This window comes from Sinohyriopsis cumingii, chromosome 9, assembly GCF_028554795.1.
Source record: "Sinohyriopsis cumingii isolate HCF-2022 chromosome 9, ASM2855479v2, whole genome shotgun sequence".
Classification (NCBI taxonomy): Eukaryota; Metazoa; Mollusca; class Bivalvia; order Unionida; family Unionidae; genus Sinohyriopsis; species Sinohyriopsis cumingii.
Window position 1 is genome coordinate 41,332,573 of NC_142969.1, and position 19,313 is coordinate 41,351,885.

At 37.6% G+C, this 19,313-nt stretch overlaps 1 protein-coding gene across 1 annotated transcript; it reads right to left on the reverse strand.

Annotated features, from left to right (window-relative positions):
* Positions 1-3,434: 3,434 nt before the first annotated feature.
* On the reverse strand, positions 3,435-14,684 carry LOC149791616 (cathepsin L-like). The gene is made up of 8 exons (XM_089969227.1): positions 14,529-14,684; positions 10,096-10,232; positions 8,917-9,022; positions 8,158-8,319; positions 7,196-7,319; positions 5,706-5,806; positions 4,856-5,127; positions 3,435-3,737 (listed from the first exon to the last, which is right to left on the reverse strand). The coding sequence occupies exons 2-8, from the start codon at positions 10,230-10,232 to the stop codon at positions 3,638-3,640; spliced, it is 1,002 nt and encodes a 333-aa protein (XP_089825353.1). The 5' UTR covers positions 14,529-14,684; the 3' UTR covers positions 3,435-3,637.
* Positions 14,685-19,313: the final 4,629 nt, after the last annotated feature.

A 19,313-nucleotide genomic window follows, 5' to 3' on the forward strand; every position in this document is an offset into this window, starting at 1 on the left:
GTTTTGTCCATGTTAAATTTACATAGACCCTATAGTGGCTCAGGGGTGTTTTTAATGCTAATTCCCATAGACCCTATACCGTCCCACTTCACTACTTTCGCGATAAATGACTATAATTTCAGTCATTTTCTCTCTTTAATTTTGTGCTGTGACTAGTTCAGAACAATTTAAATTTGTATTTTATATTTTACACCTTTCTAATTGAGTAATTGTTCCATCGTATTTTAAAATGTCAAAAATCAGATTTAGAAAAGATACAAAAAATAAATTGATGCCTAGTAAAGATGTAAAGCCTTAGATTATCAAATATATACTTCTGTTTTATTAGCTCATCTGGCCATAAGGTCAAGTGAGGTCATATACCATGCATCCGGCCTGTTCTATGTGTTCTCCACAACGGTTTCTCAAATCTTCATTGATAATCTACAAGAAATATTTCGACCTATTTTGGCAAATATACTAAGTATGCCACTCGCGATCACGTATTTTAGAGATGAGCTATATATCTATTATTAAAAACAAAAACAAAACAAAACAAAAACAATACAAACTCGACCAGACTGGTAACTGGCATTCACAAGATAATAGGATAATATTGATATAAATAAAAATAAAAAAATAACACCGAAACCAATTCCAGCGGAGCACTTGCAATATCAAGGAACACACATTATCAGATGTTGTAGGTCCAGGTAACTTTCGCACTTGCTCAACAAATTTACAAATGAAACCATTTCAGACAAATATTTCCTTGTCAAGTATAGTAATTATTTTGGGATTAGGAATTAAGCATTGTTCAATTAAAAAAAAAAAAACCACCCACCCAATTTTCATGTTTATGGCCAGTACCTACATTATAACGGTTGTGCTGGCATTACGTTTGACACTTTTGGACTTAGTATTGTAAGATATGTGTTCATAATTAGCAATTTTTGAACATTCACCATGAGTCTAATCGATGTCAGGTAAGTGGACATTTGTATCAGAAAAACATTAGATGCGTAGAATATTATTAATTACCTGTGAAAGGTTCTAAATTGTAATCGCGCCACCATTTGCATGTCTCGTGACTCGCTTGTTTAAGTTAGGTCCAACTTGACTTAAAACTAAAGTAGTAATCGATTTTATTTCTTTTCACGGAATTCTTGCGATCTAGAGCTATTCGTGAGCTAAACGTGTAACAATCACTTTAAATGTAGTGCAATATTCATGAATAGGCGATGGATTGAGGGGCAAAACATTTGAAATTTATTGTCAATCGATATTTGAAAGTTTTTATTCTTTTCTTTTAACACGTGAATCGTAACTTTACAAGTGATGTAGATGTGCTTCGACAATACTAGTTTTGCCTAATCAGACTAAATATGTTTTCCAATACGGGAGAGTAGCTATCCGCAAAGAAGCATATTGGCGTACGCTTGAGAGAATCAAACGAAGTATGGAGAGCCCCAACTTCTGAAGTAAATAAAACACTCATGCAATGATGTTTCCCTTTAGATGGAGTTGTCGTACCAGTAATGTAGTCTGCCGATTTCAGTGTGATTTAGTGCTAATATCAACCAAAACAATGACTTTAATCTTACTTCTTAATGTCGACATATAATAATGTTATTAATCTGCAACTAATCTCAGTGTTTGATTTGAACTTTCGTACAATATTTAATATTTACAAATTTGAAACAATGTCAAGTTGCGCTTTAACTTAACATTGCAACGTAAAGTAAGCAGAACTGTACAAATTTCAATCAAGAGTCTCATGAATGGGTGAAATTTAATTTCATTATAGGCATAGTATTAGTGGTATTAGCACATTTACAAACCATTCAATTTATAATGAATGTTGTCACGAGCTCTTGGGAAATACTCTAAACAATGACCTAAACCCAAACTCACGCAGTGTTTGACTTTGTGGGTTTTTTTTCTTTCTGTTTGGTCCTCAGGGCCAATTACTCCAACAGCTTTTATACTACAAGCTTCTACAATGTTATTACTTTCATTATTATTATCATTATTATTGTTATTATTATTATTATTAGCTTTTTGCAATGTTATTGTTATTGAATGTACCACTGACTTTTTCCATTATTATTATTATTATTATTATTATTATTATTATGCACTTTAGATCCTTATGTTATTACAATAGTATTGTTATTTAATTACAGAAGAGCGAATATTAAGGCTTTTATTTACTCGCCACGATAGTTGATATGAGATTAGGTTGAAACAGGGAGTAAGGTATCCGAACATTTTCTCTGTCAGCCAATAGTTTATAGCCTTTCCCGTTCATTTAAAATTCCTTTCGCATATAACATTGTTTTAAATGTTGGCTTCTGAAATTGCAAAGCTGTAATCTAATATATTTCATTATACATATTGTCTAAGACATTAATCCATATACGTATACTAATAATGATTTGTTTAATACTGAATTATGCTGGAAGGTCGTCTTCATTATTAGCTTAATCTTTCATGTACTGGTATTTTCGTAGCTACAAGTTACCATGGCTAAGTGGTTTACGATGCTAGATTCGTGACCATCATGGTTTTGGTTCGATTCAAACCATTGCATAAAGATACGGGACTACAGTTGTGTATCCTGGGGCAGGCACTTTACGTGCACTTCAAAGTGTTACTGTGCGATAAAGTCAAGTCAGGCCAAACCTTCACGGAAACAAATTAAATATTTCTTTTCATTATCTCTTTCAATATCTTGACGCATACTATTTTAAAGTGGATTCAGTCCTGCTTAGTTTACGATGCCTACATACAAGATGATGATGATGATGATAATGATGATAACGATGACGGTGATTCCGGTAATAATAACGATTTTTGTTGTTATCATCAAAATTATAATCTCTTCCCAATATTGCCTTTAAAGCGACAAGTGTCTTAACCAAACAATTAAAAGTTGTAGCTGTTGTTGTTTTTGTTGTTGTTGCTGTTGTTGCTTACTCTCGTAGCTACTGCTGTCGCAGTGGCTATCTAATTTAGAATAAAAAAAACAATACAAAAGGTCTAAAAGTCGAAATATTGTACCTGTATTCTTTGTATTATCCTTTTTCTTAATACTCGAAACTCGGATGCAGACTATCATCCCATTTGTATAAAAGCTCAGACTTAATTAAACTTATCACCTGCTGCGAAATTGAACCCGTTAGATACTGGTAAATTCAACCTAGCAGCTACATTAAACATACATCACCATAATTATGTTAATGCTGTTATTTACTGATTAATTTGCTCCCTAAAAATCCATTAATTATGTCAAAAATATTATGATAACTTTCTAACCATTATCTCCGTTTACAACCAATAATCTTTTCTCCAATCAACTTGTTTTCAGAATGTTATGTTTATCCGCTAAAATTATTTGCGGCACACATGTAAAAATGCCCCAGCTTTAGGTTGCGTAGTAATTGGAGACAGATGATTTGACCAAGAAAAAAATAATGTGATGTTTTATTGTCAATGAAGAAAAAATAATATCACCGAATGTTGCATTTACAAATAAATAACAATGTATCACATATATTAAAAAAACATCCTGAGAGAAAGCCAAACATCACAGTTCCATTTAAAGACTTCATACAACACTACATTGAGATATTTTGTATTTGGTGACTTAAGAATCCTACACAGTGGGAAAGCTGGCTTGCGTGGCAATACCACACATGTTGCCCTTATTTCTAGCCATCATAATGTATCCCTGCATGCCCCAGCTCGTGCCCCAGCTGAAAAGGAGATACATAATTATATGAAATAGTTATTAAAACGTACCAGGTCATAAAACATTGCTAAAAGACCATTTTGTTATCGGCAATTATCCATCCACGTCTACGTCCCGTTGGTTAGAACACTAATGAATGCAGTTTGGAATTAACCATTCTGTATGGCTTTTTGCTTCGCTATCTTCGACCTCGGCACCTCAATCTGGCTCAAATAAATCAACAATACTTTCTCCATTATATAATATAAATGCATATCACAACTTCTGATTCTTTCTCTCATGGACATTTCAAGATAACGATTTTACTTAGGTGGCTGTCAGAGATTGTGCATTTATATCTTGTTCTTTGCAGAGAAGTTAGATTTGCTAACATAAGATAACATATATTCATTATGAGAGAAGAATGGTTGCCAGTTATGTGCTCGCCAAGGTCGTTCCGGGTTAGTAGAGTTGAAAGCTTTCGGGTCGAATAAAATCCTTGACCCAATACGATGATGCTGATGAATTACTTTTGTACATTTGTCGACACCCCACCCCCCGAAAAAATGTATTTCTTGGGCCCTCAATGGCTTTAGTGTTTAGTCCACTCAGGATGCAATAATACATATATTTGCAGAAAGGTCAATCTAAATAACGGCAGTTAATTTGTTAATGTCTTTTGTAGTGAGGTCGTAACTACACTGATTTTTAATACCGATGTAAGCAATTTTGTTACGTTATAAAATACTAGTTTAACAAATTCTTTTGACTAATGAGAAATGCTTTTGAGTTCCTTATCTCTATTTGTAGTCTCGACTAACCAATCGAAACAAATATTATTTGTACCTTGGCTAATCACATTTGGGTATTGTCTTATCCCGCAATGTTTTAGATAAATAGTTTTGGACTCCAAATATGACACTCCCTTCCATTCAAAGTTTCCGCTTGCTAGATAATTTTTTTTGCATGGACGTAAACCGAGTAACTTATCTAATTCGGAATGGAGTGGGGAATGGGATCTGGAGTTCCAGTTTGGTTTTCAAACTATTTAGTTTAAAAAATTAATTATTTATTAATAATAAATAAAATAAAATAATTCTCACTAACAAATCAAAGAAAGAAACAAAAGTGTCTTAAACTGACCTATTTTTACCTAACCAGTACTCCTGGCCACTTTCAGTACCGTATCCAACAACTAGAACTCCGTGATCAAGATTAACTGAGCTGCAGGCACTCTCGGTGTACACACCGTTCTTGTATAGTTGGAAGGACACTTGACTGGCATCTATGAAAACCCCGATGGGGCCAACCATTGCTACGGCCTTTTGAAGATCAGTTTCACTTCCCGGTTCGATATCCATGCAGCTCACGACAGTGGCACCTATATTAGCCTCTTTAAACCTGCATACTCCATCCTGAATATAACAAGGAAGGAAGCAATCACACATTCTTTTCATACTTTCGTTATACTTAAATTTGTGTATGTACACTTTGATATTACAGACGGTATATCAACCAATACTGGGTACATCAAAAAACAAACGTGGAGTGGTTGAGAGGTGGAATACACACAAGTAGCTACATACATTTAGTGATTGTTGATAAGGACAAAAAGCTGAGATCATCATCTGTACCTCATAATGTACAGATCGATCGGCTTAACTCCATATTCACATGATATACATTTACAAATATGTCATACGTAAATTGAAAGCTATGCACCTATTAATGGGTAAAATCTGCAAAACCTTCAAGGATTCAGTTGATCGGTGGAGGAATAGTATCGCGAGAGCATTATGATCAAACTGTGAAAACTCGCGAGAGCATTATGATCAAACTGTGAAAACTCGCGAGAGCATTATGATCAAACTGTGAAAACTCGCGAGAGCATGATGATCAAACTGTGAAAACTTCCATGAGCTAATGTTTATGTGATATATTTACGTGGATATGTGTATGAGAGAGAGAGAGAGAGAGAGAGAGAGAGAGAGACCTTTGCTGTGTATGGATAAGACTCTTCTGTGTCAATACCCTTATTCTGGATTATGTAATCGAAAGCTTGGTCCCGAAGGCCTCCCTCACAACCTTCATTACCTAGTGAGAAAAGGGTATTCATAACAATGTACAACGACAGAAGTAATAAATCTTAACAAAGGAATCATGTTGCAATTTTCCATTTACCTTGGTATAGCACTGATCTCCATAAAGGAATATTTTGAAAGCGGAGATGAGATACAAATCCACACTAACTTATATATATTGAGAACAAAAGCAGGTGAAACTTGGCACATACGCCTCAATTAAATTATTTATACTGAAAATCCACCGTCGTGGTAATTCACTTTGCAATCTCTCACTCTCACCAATTGTTAACTGCGCTACTGCATACCTCTATCGGCCTCTCAAGTATGGTAAAACGACAAAATGGAGGAGTTACACTAAGCGTTGACTTTCAATCCGTTCCAGTTACTGAGTACATTTAAGTATAATATTCAACAGTTTAACACACAGTTTTATCGCAATATTCAATAAACGTTTGCATATATGCATTTGGGGAGAGGAACATGATATCTCTCTAAATTATGACTTATTTACTTACTATGTATCAATCATCATTATGTAAGTTTTGGTAGTCACCTAAAACTGCATTTCATTACTTATTACAAAGTATCCGTTATGTAGACCAACACAAAATCCTGTTTCTAAATTTTAATCAGATGTATCTGCGATGATTTACCTGCTACTTCAAGATTCATTTGAACTAAATTATCGTCTAAATTGTAAAATGTTTTAAGCTGTTCAATAGTTAGTCAAGGAATTCAGACGATTTTGCTGATTTTTCCACACTCAGACACACACACACACACACACACACACACACACACACACATATATATATATATATATATATATATATATATATATATATATATATATATATATATATATATATATATATATATATATATATATATATAATTCATTTTCTTGCAATATCGATGCAAAATTTCTTATCTGTATTGCACACTTTGATTGGAAAGGGTTATACCTAAGCTAGAGAAATTGTATACAATTCCAGTGATTTCACGTCTATGGCAATGACTTAAGTTTAATTTAATGGAGTATTCCACGAAGGTGGCACCACCATCATGCGTATAATCTTACTCCGCCACACTGTTTAAGTCTAACGTTAACGGTTATACGTGACACATACCATTAGACAGTCTTAAATATAACTTTATCGGTTATACGCAACACAATCCATTAGTCGGTTGCAATGGGAACTTCGACTAGCGCAATAAACAATAAGAAATATTTGCTTCGGATTACAAAGGTTTATGATTGAACGTTATTTACACGAGTTGAATCATAATTTAAAATCATTTACTATTTGCTACGGAACTAATTTGGAAATGTTAAACTCAGGAAACATTTTCAAATGTTGATTCTTTAATGATCAATTTGAATATTTACAGTACTTACCTTCCTTTCGGGAACAGTCCACGAGGTTTTGTTCAGAAAGGGATACAAGTTTTCCGGTTTTCTTGAAGTGTTGCCCCTCCAGGGACCCTGTGGCTGAGAAAGCCCAGCATGATCCACATTGACCCTACGTGAGGATAAAAGGTTACACTCACAAATAGCCATCACCGCTATATGAGGTCATCGGAATGCTCTGTAAACACTACATTTGGAGATGGAACGGTGTTTACATATGACCGTCATCATCGACTTGTGAGAGAAAAGTTATTGGTTCAAAGGTTTCTGATATGAATTAAAACTAATCTGTCATACCGCAAAAGTGGAGATATTTGTGCTTTCGTAGAGGAAATAATCTTTTCACCCTACGCTGTTTCAATGCAATTCGTAATCTATTTTTTAATTCAGTATAATTCATTAACATCAAACTCTTCATCGTTAAGTATTTCCGGGTGTTCTAAATCGTGAAATTTCTGTTATTTTTGTTGTTACTCCACCACAACAACATTGTTGTTTCTCTCTTGCACGAGGGAAAACATCCTTCCGTGCTTCCACCGTGCATCTTTACATGACCTCATTAGAATGAGTTCTTATTGGAGCAGTGGGGCAGCTAACATTTCATACTACTAAATCTGGACAAAGCCATGATGTTATGAACCATCGATTACTGGAAATAGTTGAGACAATTGTCTCATTTCTAAAGAATTACTCTGCTTTACACGCCGTGTTCATACCGAAACAATAATAAAATACAAAGAAATCAACGAAATATGTTGAAAACCTTTACATTGATGCGAATATTATGGGAAAAAATAGGTCAGATTCATTTGTGCCACACAATACGATTTGGTCGGATTTTATTGTCCTGAAATTGTGTTAATCTCACATGGACGCTTAAACATCCAAATCATTTGAGAGAGAGAGAGAGAGAGAGAGCTATAATATACAGCAAAGGAATATGTATTTACCTGGTTTTTAACTCCAGTTACGTAGCCCTCTTTTCTCCAATCAACTGTGGTGGGAAGGTCAGATAACTGAACATGACTTGGGGCCATGAACTTTCCGCATTGAAACGGCTTGGCTGCATTCACTCTGTATCCATTCACTGCACTGACAAACTCCTTGGGTGTCTTAAAAATAATAATAATAATAATAATAATAATAATAATAATAATAATAATTACAATATTAATAATTGACAGTGTCTTATTTATGTATTAATTATACGCTATGGCTTATTTTTCCTGCTCTTCTTCTTCATCCTACTACAACTACTACTACTACTACTACTACTACTAATAATAATAATAATAATAATAATAGTAATAATAATGATAATAATAATAATAAAAGTAATAATAATAATTTGAAAATGAAAAAAGAATAGCTATCAGAAGAAATAATTAAAGTCAAACAAATTTTTTAAACAACTAGTTCAAAATTATCTGCAACATTTTTTCTAAAATAACAAAATAACAGCAGGACTATGAGGATGGGGAGTGAAAGGAGGTGCCAGAAATGACTTGTGGCGTGCATTTAAAATGTACAGGAGGAAAATTAACGTTGAGGCAATTGATAAGATTAGCCGATATTTCACACTATTAATGGTACCTTACAATTTACATCACTTCGTAATTTTTAAGACAATGTAACATATAAAACCGACCATAAAAATTATACCGCTTAATTTTATAGACTCTTCTTAGTGGTGAACAAAGTGAAAATACCATATCAGCATATTCGTTCATTCCGAGCCTGAAACTGTGCAAGCCACGGTCCGCTTCAATGTTGTGCTGCTGCACGTGCTTCAGGTTTTTCTCCCAAATAATGCGTCTGAAACAGAAAGAGGTTTTTGATTTTAAAAATACACTGAAGTATTGTAATTGTTAACCAGATTACTAAAAGACCGTATGGACGTGATCCTAGACTAATCGTACGATTTATCTTTAAAATACGGTGTTTCATTCCTGGTTCTCATGGGCAATGCACTTAACCCAGCTTGCCTTGGCACAATATAACTTTCAAGAGTTGCTGTACGTAAAAATAATGCAACCCCATCCACCTATTAAACCTATTACCAATTCCAAACCACTTGAAACGATTGTTTATCTATAGTGTATGCTTAATGTTTGTACATGATTGTAGATTGCAATTTCATTTGCAAAAACATGTTGGCATACCTATCTTTAGACATGACTGTAAGCTGTATATAATACGTAGACATAGCTTTTTTGAGTTCGGTATATTCTAGAAGAAATTGTATACAGTTTTCCAGTTAGAAACGAGACACACCTAGCGAATTTCACAAATTTATATTGTGCCTGAGGTAAATATATATATATATATATATATATATATATATATATATATATATATATATATATATATATATATATATATATATATATATATATCGGTTAATAAAGAGCTTATTCACTTATTCATTCCTTTATCGTATCAGTCTTTGGGAATCTATGATGAGAGTTTGTGGTAGCATATTATTCGAGAGGCATTATTCATTTAAGTAGATTGGTATTACTAAAGTGCTCATTCACGACGTGGAATTATACATACTACTAAATTTAATTATTTTCGTCCCATTCAAAGGCCTTCTGGATTACGTTAATGTGGATCACCCGGATATTCAAGACTATTGGAATTCATTGGGAACATTCCATACGTTTGGTCTTGGGAAAGGACATTTGAGATTATTTGGGATTTAATTCAAAATGCTTTGTTTCTTAAATTTGCACTTTGTAACTTAGAAATATAAATAACTTGTTGACGTTACTTGGATATGTTTAAGTAATGATGGCATCAATAAGTATATACCATTTCTTGAATAGGTCATAAGGAAGGTATAATTTCAAGATTGGACATTAATTCCAAATTCACTCTTTTCTTACCTCAGAAGTTCTTGTTCTTGGGCATAGCTCTTGTTGAACGTAGTCTTGAAGAGTTCCCATTCGCTGTTAAGCTCGAGATTGATTGGTCCAGCAACACTCAGAGTCACGAGACCGGCCAATACAAGCACACGAAACATCTGAGGAAATTTAATAACGTTCACTATAAATAAATAAATCTCTGAGATGTGTATGCTGAAGTCCACTGTCTTGATCTAATATCACGTGTTCAAGAAAAAAAGAGATGCACGCTTGACCAAACCAACTATGGTGGGTCTTTTTGATGGGAATTGACATTGTTCTGGCATATTATTATAAATTTGAGAGGATCAGCGGCGAAAAATGATTTATCCTGGATACCATATTTTGCCACAAATGTAAAACGATATATCAGTTTGACATAAAATACGTTTACACAAAAGCCATAAGAAGCAACCAATCACATATTTTTTTTTTTAATATTTGCAAGATGATGCTCGTCAAAGCCAGGAAATATCAGTGTGTTATGGTTGTCATCGATCACAACTGGCACGCGTGGGTATCGTTGAATCAAAATAATCACGTCTGTTTTGTATCGACTGCATGAAAATATTTGCGCGTTATTGAGTTGGTTTTTGTTTTTGTTTGCATCCAATGCCAGGTTCTTCATTATGGATGGAAAAGAAATCGATGGTGTTTGTAATCTGATTCACAATGACCAAGCGCGTAAGTTGTGATTCCGTCGTCGAGTATCCAACGCTTGGTAAGCGGCGACAAATTCATCTTAGCTCATCGGCATAAATCCATGCAATGATTTTTATCATATTTGATAAATATCGAAGACATTCCACCTACCTGTCGTGTTTGTGATCTTTCTGCACAATACTCTGTGGATCACCTTTGCCTGTGTTATATAATTTGGAGATAACCATGATTGAAAACATTTTAGGTCGATGTCCCACGTGCTCTTCTTACCCGAGCACTCATCTTAGAACTTACCAACACCTTGCTTGTTGGCGTTGCTAAGCAATGGATCATCTTTCGGATACTCGCTGATCACAAATTCAAATGAAAATAAAACGCAACAAACAAACGTCACATTGAAATTTTCTTCGACAAATTTCATTGGAAATAGCCGCATGTGGTTGACCACAAATATAGCTCCTTCAGCTTAATATGGCAAAATACAGCAAAATACAGCAACACGTCAGTGAAATTAAAGTTCTACAAGTCAGAAGCGGCACAAATTGAAAAGACCGATTGAATATTTTTCAGCGGCTTCAGATGTTGCAAAAGCTACGGCGTTAAAGGCTGTTTGATCTGCGTCAAAAATGGCGCTGAAAAAGCTCTGGCAGGTCGTATACTAATAACAGAAAGGAAGAGACCATCGGTTAACAGCTTTCGAATGCCCTAAGGCATAGGTCTGCGATTAAACGCTACAACATGCAAAAGGCTAAGCGTCCATGAACCAATCTTGATTTACTCGCTATGACAAAATTAAGTATTTTAGTGGCGTCTTTATGCATAATGACTTATAACGATTGTGCAACGCACACCTGAAACTGGTATTGCCAAACAGGACTTGACAACAAGACCTGACACTCACTGGGTTGCATACGTGGTGACGCCTCGACATCATTTGTATATTGACTCATATGAACCACCAGTTGATATTGTTAATTATTGAACAACGGGCGGTGGACAACAACCATTGTCTTATTAAACTCTGCCGATGCAAACTAAGTTTGATGGACGAATATGTGGTCATTTTGTTCTTAAAGCGTTGCATGCGTTTTCGGGGTATCCAACTCCGCAAGCACTTATTGATTTTACAATAAAGTATGTTTAATAACATTATATGAAATGTCTTTTAACACGTACGGACGTTACTCAACCCGACGATAAGGTGATGATATGGATCGAAGTAGGTTTGCCACCAAAGCGATTTTGATCGAGCTTACTAGTCGTGTTTTTGTTGCCAGGAAAGCTTGTTATTTTGAAGACCAAACCGGTAAACTGCAAACGTCTAACGCAGACATTCAAGATGTTATTGTCAAGTTAAAAGTCGCTGTCATCAAAAATCTGGCTGAGATCACCGAAAACGGCGGAATCAGAGACACTGATGTGTAGAGTGCTTGTATAAAAATGTATGTTGATAATACTAATGCTACAACAAAATGTTACATAATAAGATAGAAACGGATAATAATAGAAAACAAATGGTCGAATTTTGCTTGATAATGTAAACGGGTTTGATAAATCTAAATCTAATGTCTCGAGTCTGCTTCGTATTTATTTTTATATATCTGGTTATTATAGTTAATGGAGTCACATAACAGTGTTGATAAATAACAAACCTTAGTACACGAGTAATATTATGTAGCGAAACTGACAGCGGTCGTAAACATATCTTTCACATATGCAACATCAGTCATTGGCAGCTGAATATGAAGTTCATTCCCAAGCATTTCACATCTATCCGGCCGGGTACGCCACTGTCGTTGGCGTTACTTTTATAGGATTAGATTTATCATTACATATATGTGATGGATTCTGACCGCGGTGATGAGGTTGCGGAATCTACAGACGTTATTGATGTTAGACCAGTTGGCAGAAGATGCTAATAATGACGATGATTGTGAATACTTGTATGTATCTATTTTAGAAACCTGACAAAATTATCAACACAAGAGCATTGTCTGAAATGTTTTAATGTTAGATTATTTAAAATAGTCATTGATAAATTCATTCTAATTAATGAACTATATCTATTTAAATAGAAATAAAACGCTTTATCTCTAGTCATTTATATATGTTCTACTGATAAATAAAGAAGAACATGCTTTATGGCGGATATAGTGTATCTTCTTGTATGTACAAAAACACTTCAGTTTACCAGATGCAGTGCTGTGCATGCTCAGCAGCTAGCATTCAGCGAATAAAGCGGAAGAGAATCCGGCTGTTTTTCATCTTAGGAGATGAGCTATACTGTACATGTTGGCCACACTATTCAATTGAGTGAAGAGTACAGTATACAGTTTACATTTTAAATTTATGTGTAAATATGTGAAAGACAATACAAAAAGGGCAGGTACTCATCTACTACAAGGATACAGCTGGCTCCAAATGTAATAAAGAATGCTGTAGCGTCCTAAGCTGGTTGCGCTCCATTAGCTACTTCCGACAGAGGTGCAGGAGAAAATATTGGCATACGTATGTATTATTTTAATGTACTGTGGCTGAAGTTTTAATTACATGTTATTGGCGTGGATATCGTGCATGATCTTAAGGACACGGCTAATCAAAATATTTGTTTCAATGTGCTTGGAAAATCGGCCTGACTATGTCCAAAGTACCCTAACTTTAGCAATTTTGGCCAGAGTAGGCAATACCATCTTTAAAAATCTTTTGTTTTCATAAAATATTATCGGCTCTTTTTTTTTATACAATTTACCCTTGAAATACAGGAAGTGAAAATATCCGTTGTCGGAGCTAGCAGTTTTTTCTATATGTTCTTAATGTGGGTAACTAGTTTAAATCGTAAATGCTATAAATATACTTGTTTATCTTCATCTTCAGACTACATTAGTCTGCCTCTCTAGTTTAACCTCTTGGTCACAACATAAAGATTATTGATATCATCGCTTTATATCAATATAAGCACGCATATACACATTTATACATGCGGTCGAAATTGACAGCATTACATGCGGGAATTAGCCCTTCGGTCACAGCTTGAAACCATTGCGATCCCCACTACATAATCGTATATACACTACTTTGCATGGAGAGATAAAGCCCTGTGCGCGACTGGCATCTAACCTAACGTTAGTTAAAGCTATCAGGAACATAACCACATGGTCAGAACTTAGCGGCAGTTGATGTCCTCATCCGATAAGAAAGTACAAATGTACTGAGTATCTGAAAAGTGCTTGTAAAGACAACTATCAATGATATTTGCGTCTATCTGCATCCTCCTGGGACTAAACCGCTGTGTCATAGTTTAGAAACTATTGAGATCCCATTAAATGTTTTGTATTGGAAAATATTATACTTCACATAACAAAGTATTATAATATTTTCGATAAAGAAACACCTTGCAGAAAATTGTACGCTTATATAGCTCTAAATTAGATGACGTTCACTTCGTCGATCTAGTAGAATGTGTCTTTGTAAAAGTGACGCGCTGACCGCTATTGTAAATTCAGTCAGAAATGGTGGTGTCTTAATTGGAATAGGTACTAAGTCGACTCTTCTGCCATCCAAAATATAAATGTTAAAGTATTGATGTCGTCAGGGCTATTTATGGAAATCCTTATTTTGTGACAAATGTAACGCGTTAAACCTATTCAAATAGACTTAGAAGAATCCTCACAAAGGTATCGTACCAAACATTACCTAATATAATCCGCTGAGATTATATTCCAGTTTCAAATATAACATTTTTAACTGCTCACCTTATCACGTAGGATAATTCCAGAATCCAGTGTAAGTGAACTGACTGTCTCCACCTCTCAGCATCGATTAAATACAGTTGTGCACATGACTGTCATATTACCAGTGATGAACATGACATTCAGTTGGAGTACGCTCGGCCTTTTCCGTCATTACCAGGGAAATACCACGTGATTTTCGTTAGACATCAAAAGGGGATGCTATTAGATGCTGTAAAGAGCCGCTTGCTTGAAATCACGTGGTTTGTTCTGATCCCGTGAAAACTAGTGTCGTATCATGTTATATTACTGTTAATCATATTGATCCAGAACTGAAGAGTTTGCGAAAACGTAAATTGCAGAGTGTGACCGCATGAGATATTTGAAATAATTTGTTATTTATCCCTGTGTCATGTTAGGTAGATATATGCAGAGGCGGCGTTAAGAGTACGCGGGGCCTAGGGCCGACCATGACCGCGCAGGACCAGAGTATTGGTATCTCGATTGGTATGCTACTGCAAACACTGATTATGTCTAGACTAGATCAACTTTCGCGATTTGGCGGATAATATAACTTGATAAACTCATAAGGACGACCTTAGGCCTGAAGCGCGGTGCCCCCTCAAGAGCGGGGCCTGGGGCGGTCGCAGATAATCGGTTAACAGTGTCATTATCGAGTTATAGAATTGTTTTTCTCTAGCCGCGAAGATAGTTAATGTACACAAAGTGCAGTAGGTCTTGTAACAAAGATTGAGGCAGGGGAAATTACTAGGAATATTCAGTTTAGAATACATTTAATATTTATAGCCTTAATATCTACTGAGCATGACAATTTGTTTATGCAATAAATATATTTGCCAGCAATGATATTTTTATCAAACAATTATAAATAAGCAAAGAAGCACTGTACAATTTCGGTTCCAATGTTAAGTATAAAGGTCACACAATAAAAATGTTTTCTGACTATATAGTAAGCAAACATCTATCCTCTAGATTTGTTTATATAAGATCCTGTTTCTACAGGAATATTAGATGATACTGTTCTAAAAATCGGTAAGATGTATACAAAATTTACCATTTGTAAAGTTGTGTAAGTTTTGTTCCAACACAGTATTTTTTAATACACAGCATACTAAGCTTACTAGAAGCGAATACGGACTTCCTTTTGATTATATAAAGCGAATAATGACTTTGTAGGAAGTGAAATTAGTGATAGAGAGAGATATAGCTCCGAGCCCCCAATCAGCAATACCGACAATTAAATTATTAAGAACACAAAGGTGAAATTCAAAAGAATAACAATTTAATACAATTTAAATGATATTAATTTCTCAACCAATCTTCTTCCTCTCGACCATTTAACAACCTATTTCATCACATGATTATAGTGTGAGATGGCTTTCCCCCTGTACTTGGTTTCTACTCATCTGTGCTCTACTCTGCCAATTCCTTTCCTCCTTCGGGCGTTCTCCGTACTCCGATTCATCCTATCCTCTTCCCCTTTTGTCTCCTTTCTCCTTCTCCTTCTCTCTCTCTTTCCCTAGCAACTAGGCTTGTTCTCTGCATACTGCCCTGTTCTATCCTGTCTCTCTGAGACTCGGGACTTGACTACCCGGTAGTTCTGTCCCCAAAAGCTTCCTTTACGAAGCTTTCTGTCCTTGAATGTACCAAGGTTTCTTTTCCCGCCAATTCACGAGTGGCTTCCTCGGAGTTATTGCTACAACTTCTCAGCACGATGCTTCACAATGGCTAATTCGTTCCCAGCCCAAATGACTGTTAAATTCTGGTTCGAATTGATGGCCCCACCCTTCCTTACTTCCAATTGGATACCAATTCTACCCCAGTCGGTCCAGATAAACAGACGAGCCTCAGGCCATCTGTCAAAGCGGGAAGATTTACAACATCATCGAGGGTCCTTTGTTCCTGACTTACGTAATCGCGGGCAGGCAAACGTGACACACACACACCCACGATTGAGAATAAAATCGAGATTTTATTCAACACAATTACTTCAAATGCACAGGCGCGTTACTACGCGTAATAAAATAACAAAATTATAGCGACACTACACGCTGACTACGGACACGAATATACACACAACATACGGTTAGCTACAGAGCAATCTGTGACATTTCAGCTCTCATACTCATGAAATCAGCGCCTACGTTCTCGGTTCCTTTCACGTATCTAATCTGCATCTGGTACTGCTGTAACAACAGCGACCATCGCATCAAGCGTCCATTCGACAATTTTGCCTGCGCGAGATAGGCGAGAGGTTGTTGGTCAGTTTCCAATATGAACTTGCGCCCGTACAACTACCGCTCGAACCGTGATATTCCGAACACGACTCCGAGGCATTCCCTCTCCGATAAGGAGTAGTTCTTCTCAGCAGCAGACAATTTCCGACTGCCATACGCAACAGGAAAAAGCGTACCCTCGTGCTTTTGCAGTAGTACTGCTTCTAGTCCCGTGTCACAGGGTCAGTGCGAAGCACGAAGTCTTTGGACAGGTCCGGTAGACGGACAAACGCGTCGGATGTAAGCGTTTGGAAAGCGTGTTCACACGAATCAGTCCAAATAACTTTACTCGGAGCCCGTTTCTTAGTTAGGTTAGACAACGGCCCCGAAATCGCACTGAAAATGGCCACATACCTCCGGTAATACCCGGCCAGTCCCAGGAATGATCTCACCTCAGTTTTTGTGGTGGGCCGTGCGTCGTTTCGCAGCTGCTCCACCTTTGACTTTTCGGGGGACAGCGTGCCTTGACTAAGGGTGTGTCCCAAATAGTCCAAGGTTCGGAGCCCAAGGTGACATTTGGAAGGGCGAGCTGTCAATCCCGCCTGACGTAGCCGCTCCAGAACATCAGCTAGCAGAGTGAGGTGTTCACCCCACGTCTCTGTGGCTAGCAAGAGATCATCCATGAAGTTGTGGACGCCTCTATCGCGCAAGGGCTCCAACAACTTCCGCATCGTTCTAGTGAAGATGCTGGGCGCATTCTGGACTCCGAATGGCATGACCAACCATTGGTAGGTCCCATCGGAAGTAGCAAAAGCGAGCTTTGCCCTATCCTCCTTCCCTAAAAACAAATCCAACTTCGAGAAATATTTCGCTTTCGAGACATAAGCGAAAATATGTTCTGGCTCAGGTAGCATTTCGACTTGAAATTTCGTCACCTGATTTAGCTTCCGATAGTCGACACAAAACCGATGTGCACCATCCTTCTTCTGCACTAGGACTACCGGAGAGCTGTTCGGAGAGTCGGCGGGCTCGATTACTCCCAGAGCAATCATCTGCTCGATCTCTTCCCTTACGACTTGTCGTTTCGCGTGGGGCAAGGGGTAGGGTTTCCGCTGGACTGGCCGGTCGTCCACCAGTTTTAACCCGAACTCGACAAGTGACGTTCTCCCGGGTATTTCCGTAAGCACATCGGCAGTCAACATGGGAGCACACTCCACGTCCGAGGGTGTCTCAGTCCTCGTTAACAGACAGCTCGGGACAGTGTTCACACCTTCCCTATCGCCTTCGGCGTCCTCGGTGACGATCGTGGCGACGACAAAATCGCTGACGGTCTCTCTTTCCCGGTATCTCTTAAGGAGATTGGCATCGTACAGATTCTCCTTAGTCGGTAGTCGTATCCGATAGGTTTTACCTCCGACCGTCCCGGTTACGACGTATGGACCTCTCCAAGAAACTTGCAACTGGTTGTGTTCTTGGGTCAACAGTAACGACACCTTGTCCCCTACGTCATACTGGCGTGGTTTCGCGCGCTTGTTGTAATACTTCGCTTGACGCGCCTTCGCTCGCTTGAGGTTCTCCTGTGCGAGTGAACAAACTTCCTCCAGTTTGTTTCGCAGGTCCGCGACGTACTGATAGGTAGTACGTACCTCTTCGACAGCGGGATCGTCCGTCCACAGCTGTCTCAGTACGGCGATTGTGCCACGTACGGTCCTCCCGTATAAGAGTTCAAAGAGAGAAAACCCTAAACTCGCTTGGGGTATAAGGTGTAGTCGTAAGGTGTTTAATTGACATCAGTCGGTTTACCTCTGCCATCTTGCGACTCATGAACTGTGTCTCTTGATCGGTCAGGATCTCGTCGGGCACTCCGACTCTTGATCAAATCCCAAATAGCGCTTCCACGACGGTTTCCGAATCAATATTACGCAACACGACGGCCTCCGGATAGCGTGTAGCGTAATCTATGACCGTTAGAATATACCGAATCCCGTGCGACGACGCGGGTTTTATCGATCCGATTAAGGTCATCGTGACGCGTCGAAATGGTTCATCGATAAGGGGGGTAGTCCCCAAGTGGACGGGTCGATGATCCGTTTTCGGTGCCATTCTCTGACAATTGTCACAGGAGAGACAGAACCGCTTGACATCTCCCTGGACCCCTGGCCAGTAGAATTCTTTGATAAGACGGCCACGCGTCTTAGCAACTCCCATGTATCCTCCCATGAGACTTTCGTGCGCAAGTTTTAACACTTCGCCTCGCTTCTCTTTCGGCACGACGACTTGTGATAATCCAGCCAAGCACGCAGCTTCAATTTTCCCCTTCACGTACGGTGAATCGAGGTCGATGACAGCCATTGGCAACGAGTCACACGCGCTGTTCGCGTACTGTACTTCAGTTACCTTCCCTGTGTAATCCTCAGGCACCACGGATTTCTTGTCGACAAGGGTGGGAACGCTACACCCAGTGTCATACAAAATGGTGACACCTTCTCCGTTGCCAATAGCAGACGCAGGGTTTACTGGTTTACAGCTTGCCTCCGGCTCGCACTCCTTTCTAGCTATTGCATTCACCTGG

Bases quoted from the DNA above. Each gene is read 5' to 3' on its own strand.
- LOC149791616 (XM_089969227.1), bottom strand. From the start codon at position 10,232: ATGTTTCGTGTGCTTGTATTGGCCGGTCTCGTGACTCTGAGTGTTGCT. The intron at 9,023-10,095 runs GTAAGAAAAGAG...TTTCTGTTTCAG, and splicing joins CAAGAACAAGAACTTCTGAG to ACGCATTATTTGGGAGAAAA. The intron at 7,320-8,157 runs GTAAATACATAT...ATCCTCACGTAG, and splicing joins TAACTGGAGTTAAAAACCAG to GGTCAATGTGGATCATGCTG.